Here is a 5973-nt window from a genome sequence, read left to right on the forward strand (position 1 = left end):
AGCCGCTTTTCTCCTCCAAAATCTACTGTAATTACCGTGCTAACAGTTGAAAAATTATAGTAAATCAAAAAACATAAATACTTGAGCTCCGGTGTTAAAGGGTTAATTGAAGGTTTGTGTTTAAGTGACTATTTCCAATATGGAAAAAAAACTCATGTTTGCCCATCACGACGCACATTTTTAAGACTTACAAAACACATCCACTGAACATGTTGAAATTTGAATTATTTGCGCTAAAATTCCCTTTTCTCAGCTTCAGAATCCACTGGAATTGTGTTCATTGTGTAGTTTGAAGAAATTTTAAAAAAGGCTAAATGTAAAAGGGTTAATCAACCTGTTGTAACCTTAGTTAAAGGAAAAAAACATCTTCAAAAGCATTTAAATGTGATATATTTAAATGAAAAATGAATGTGTTGCTGTGTTAGGTCAGGGGTTGGCAACCTTTAGCATTAAAAGAACCATTTGGCTCATTTTCTACTCATCAAAACCTAAAAGGAGCTGCAAAATCATACTTTAACCAAAATCTCATCTTTTTTTTTTAAATAAATATGAATTTTGTTTATTTTTTAGCACACAATAAAGCAAAAATATAAAAAGAACCAAATGTGATTTTTTTTCCATATGACAAAAGCTCAAATAACTTTTTTTGGTTCTCTTTTACCCTCTTGCCTTCAGCAGTTGCTGGGTTTTGTTGTTTTAGTTTGGGGTTTGGTAGTCTTAGTTTGCTGGCTTTGTTTATTTGCTCTCTTTATATAGTTTTGTTTAGGGGGAGCTGCTGACTCAGACGGTCGACATGACCGGGTCAGCAGTGTCCATGAATTATTTTATGTTTGGCCATGGAGAGATAAAAGAGCCACGTGTGGATCTGGAGCTGCAGACAAATTTTCAGTCTTTTTTTTTGTCATCAAAAGAAAAAAAAATACGTTTAAAAACCAGTTTTCTGCTGCTAAAAATTGTATTTTGTCAAAGCGTTCTCTTATAAATGGGGATTTAGCCACAGAAACATGTTTAATATAAATTAAAATATGTCCTCATGTGAAGGAGTCATCCTCCTTTTATAAAATCACTCAAATCCCTACAAAATAAAAGCTTCACCCATGGATGGATGATGCTCTTAAAGGGGTCACAGCTGAGCTGATCTCTCAAACTGGTGCTTTAGTGGAGTGTCATGAGAAGGCGGTTTTTGGCTGCTTGGGGTTCAATCACCAATGTTTTCACGGTTCCTGAAATGACATTTATGCTCAGATTCCGAGACAGACAGCTCTGCTGGGGGAGATGGCCTTTGCTCTGTTTTCAACGCTGTTTTTGGAATCAATTATTCAGGACGTCGTGTGTCGGAGCGCAAAGGTTGCAGCTGCAATAAGAGCAGAAAAGCGTGTGAATGGAAGCTGCAATCGGATGATCCGACGCGCTCTCCCTCCGCTGCGGGGATCTGCGTGTTCTGCGGGCTCGGATGCGCACACACGCCTCGGTCACGCCAGAGAGGAGCGTGCACGGAGAGAGAGCCATGTTCATGCTGTGTGGTGTGTGTTTTTTTACCTTCTGGGAGGCGAAAGACTGCGTCCAGTGGTACAGCACCAGCCTGTCTTTGTTGAAGGGCTTGGGCTCCGCCGCTGCGTCCTCGCTCTCCTCTCCGTCTGCGACTTTCCCGTCCTCATCCATGGCTGAGATGGGCCACCAGCTACAGTTGGTGGGGGTAACATGGTTGGAAGACGCCATGACAGAGCGTTTTGTGCGTGCGGAGGAGAGCAGCGAGGAGGCAGAGAGGAGGAGGAGGGACGGAGAGAGATGCGCTCAGAGAGGCGGAGAGAGGGAGGATGTCAGCGGCGCGGGCGCAGCATCACGCGGCGGCGGCGTCCGTCAGCGCGGGACAGCTCCGGTGCTGAACGCCCTCAGAAGTCAGGCCGAGAACCCTCTCAGCATAATCCATATGCAGATTGCTACTTACTCCAGCATGCAGCTGCGCGCAGATAAATCAATGCGTTACCGCGCTGCGTCACGCGGTCCGGAGTTACGCACATGCGTACACCGCGCAGCTGATGCGGAAGGTCAAGATGCTCCTATAAGGACACGCTGGACATCAGTCTCGGCGCTTAAGAGGATCCAATTCTGCACTTTCATATTCTCCTTATTGTGCATGAATTCAGAAACCGGATCAGGAACAAAGTTTCTCTGGAGCAGGAGGGTCAAACTCAACTCCACACCCTAGCTCGCGGACCGAACAGGACAAACATTTATTGAACACACTAAAAATAAATGTTTAAAACTTTAAAACTGTAACTTTTTAACATAGTTATGAATTACATACAGGATTACCTGTGATAATGCTAGTGTGAATGCTGGAAGCTGAATTTGGCCACTGAAGATGCTGAAGATATTAGCTGAAATCACATAAGCTAATTGCTGAAAACACTGAAGTTGATGGCTGAAAACACTGAAGTTGATAGCTGAAATCACTAAAATGGATAGCTGAAATCACTGAAACTAATTGCTGAAATCACTGAAGCTGATAGCTGAAATCACTGAAGCTGATAGCTGAAAACACTGAAGTTGATAGCTAAAATCACTGAAGCTGATGGCTGAAAACACTGAAGTTGATAGCTGAAAACGCTGAAGTTGATAGCTGAAATGACTCAAACTAATAGCTGAAAACACTTAAGTTGATAGCTGAAAACACTGAGGTTGATAGCTGAAATCACCGAAGCTAATGACTGAAAACGCTGATGTTGATAGCTGAAAACACTTAAGTTGATAGTTGTAATCACTTAAGCAAATAGCTGAAGACGCTGATGTAAATAGCTGAAAATGCTGAAGTAGCCAGCTAAAAAAATGCCTAAACATCAAAATAGCCAAAAAATTGAAAAACAAAACAAAACAAAAAAAAAACCTGAATTAGCCAAAACAGCTACCGTTTAGCTGAAATATCCAAAATAGCCTTAAAAAATCTCAGTAAATGCCAAAATAGTCCAAAAAGCTAGCAGAATGCCAATTTTTAAACTTTAAAACTGTAATTTTTTAAAATAGTTATGAATAATAAAAAGGCAGGAATATTATTCTAGAATAAATCAACTTAAATTTATTTGCATTGTCAAAATTATACAAGTTAAAATGAGCACAAGATAACATCGGGTCATTAATAACAATAAAATAAAATGATCTGGAGGGCCGGATCCGGCCCTCAGGCTTTGACGTTGACAAATGTGCTCTGGAGAATCTGAACTAATTTCTAACTTGTAGCTCCTCTTTATGAATCTCCATGAATGGTGAATGAGAAACACATCTTCATAAAACATGTTATTAGGACAGTAAATTTCAAGCTGAAATAAATGTTTCCATTTAAAAACAGAAGAATTTCTATTTTATTTTGTAGTTATAAAACTTCCACAAAGAGGTTTGTTAAAGAGGATCCATTGTATACATAATCTTAAAATGTTGCCGAATTTGTTTGGCTTTTTAGGCTTTTTTAAGTAGAAGCCCCAAAAATATGTTTCTTTGCACAGTCTTGATCAGTTCATTTGAAAAGGGACATATCATGATTTTATGTGTTTTTGACAAAAATATTATGGTAAAAATGTAAAAGATTTACAGTCTAAAGCAGAGGTCAGCAAACCTGCAGCTCTGGAGTCACATGTGGCTCTTTTACAGCCCGTTGTGGCTCTCCGTCAAGAAAAATGAAATGTTTGTAAATTAAAAAAGTAACAGTCAAACCCATTCACAAACGAAGTGTAGCTCCTACAATAATCCATCAAGCGGTGTGGCATTCTTCTAAGTTTACCAAAGTTCTACAAAAACATTTGGACACATTTTTGAATGTTGTGTACCACAGTAAATCAAACGAAGGTGTGAGTACAGCCAGAATTAAAGTTAATTAGATTATAAGACAAATTAAAGTATAAAGTATAAAATTAAGTATTTTAAGTCAGCCAAATGGTTAGAAAAATCTGGAAAGGGTCACTTATAATTAACTCAGATTCCATTTTAACTTGTTAAATTTACAAATTTCAGGGTGAGATGCTTAAAAAAACAGTGTAATAAACATGTTATAGTTTTCTTTTTAATTATCACTGCTGGCATTACACTCCTTACTATTACATTTTCTGCATTAAGATTATCCAGCATCCTGTTTTTTATTTGGAAAGGTAGTCATGTGAACCTCTGTCAAGTTATACTTTATATTTGGGAAAAAAGGGCTATTTTCACTTTATGTTTTTGCTTCATTTATGACAATAAATAAATAAACATAATAGTTACAGTAACATAAATTGGTGCTTTATTTTTCTAAAGGGTGAATTAACACTTTAAGGCTCCTACTGGGATGTAATTGGTTAGAAATTGACCTTGAATCTCTCTTAAGTGTTGAAAGCTGCAGACCTCTGGTCTAATGGCTATAAATGTCCCTACTTTGAATTAGGGTGACACAGCACAATAGTTTTGTTTGGATTTATTTATTTTTTGTCAGAGTTTCAAAATGCATCTTTGTGGCAAATTAACCTTCAAATTTGTGCACACATTTGTGCTCTATAAAGTAGCACAAAGCACGAAAACAATTACAGTTAAAAAATGTGTAATTCTGTCATTTTAATACTTGTCGCTTGTCTTTATATTTTTAGGAAATAAAATAAAACACACTTTCATAAAAACATGTTAGGTGTGTATATTTTAATACTGTATGTGTAGACCAGCTTTTACTTTTAAAACGGCACACATTTCTTTTTTACTTTTTTAGTTCTAAAAGTTCCAGAAAGAATCCGGTTTGTCAAAGAGGATCATATATTCTTTAAAAAATTGTTGCACTTTTTTATGCTATTTTATTATTTTTTAAGTAGTTTTGGGGCCTAAACATTATACATATGTCCATGCATATTCATGATAGCAAAACATAACAAAAAAACAAAAAACAGAAAAACAAAAAAGTAGTTCATTAGAAATTCACCTCTGACTTGTGGGTGGGACTATTGGTGCAAAGTGAACAGGCCTTCATTTCCCATCATCCATTTGCTTACATATTTGCCCTCTAGCTTACAGCCCATCATGAGCTCATCATCAGTGCAACAAAAATGGCGAGAAACATCGAAGATATCCGGTTCTGATCCAGATTCCAGCTCAGACGAGGAAAACAAAGACGTTCATGGATCTATTTGTTTAAAAGCGGATGCATCAGAATGGAGCGGAGCAAGGAGACTTTGCAAACAATATTTTTTTCATCTGCTCCTGATCACCATAATTTGAAAAAAAACCTCAGAAACACAATTTGAAGATTAAATTCTTTCATAATATTTTAAAAGATCAGATGTTAATTGAACAAACTTTTTAAGACATGGAGGCGTAGTAGGATCAATGTTTTGCCAATGAGCACAAAAACGAAGCTCAACAGAACAGTGGAAAGAAAACGTGTATCTTAGTGGTGCAAGAAAGTTCACCTGAGTTCACGTCAGGTTAAAAAAATCAGAAATGTGTCAGTTTTCTGTTCACCAACTGCCTCTTTATCCAGATTCAGTTTGGACAGTTTAGAAAATCACTGCAGCTGCAATGGCAAAATAGTTCCACTAGATGACAGGAGGAAGCACCACATCCCAAAATACAATGAAAAATAAAAGAATTTCAACATTTTGGGGTAAAATTAATCCACTTTAAGTGGCCTAGAACCAAAGTAAACTATAAATACTTAGTTTTATTTAAATTGTGTTTTTTTTTGTTTTGTCTTTTCTCTACAACTGTTTGCATTATAAATAGTGATGTTTCAATAAACTTGTCTCAATTGAATTTATTTTTTGCATTAATTTAAGTCTCAAAAGAATCCATTTATTCCCTGCAGGCACATATCAGAGGATTTATGCGCCCTGCAGCCCATCACTGAACATTTGTGTTAAACTCTCCCCAAAGAAGATCTAAACTAACGCAACAGGAGTGGCGTGCACTTCAGTCCCGGAGTGACAAGACTGTGGCATGGCTCCTTGCAGCAGCAGAGTAAGG

At 37.3% G+C, this 5973-nt stretch overlaps 1 protein-coding gene across 2 annotated transcripts in view; it reads right to left on the reverse strand.

The window, feature by feature from the left end:
* gdap1l1 (ganglioside induced differentiation associated protein 1-like 1) overlaps positions 1–5973 on the reverse strand; it is a 42557-nt gene that overhangs the window by 20062 nt on the left and 16522 nt on the right. The window contains exon 1 of one of the 2 annotated variants that reach the window (XM_024292170.2): positions 1540–1996. The exons of the other annotated variant lie outside the window; for it this stretch is intronic. Coding sequence (XP_024147938.1) covers positions 1540–1719 — 180 coding nt within the window. The 5' untranslated portion in view covers positions 1720–1996. Of the gene's footprint in view, positions 1–1539; positions 1997–5973 lie in introns of those variants that run through there. 2 annotated transcript variants of the gene reach the window in all.

This window comes from Oryzias melastigma, linkage group LG7, assembly GCF_002922805.2.
Source record: "Oryzias melastigma strain HK-1 linkage group LG7, ASM292280v2, whole genome shotgun sequence".
Lineage (NCBI taxonomy): Eukaryota > Metazoa > Chordata > Actinopteri > Beloniformes > Adrianichthyidae > Oryzias > Oryzias melastigma.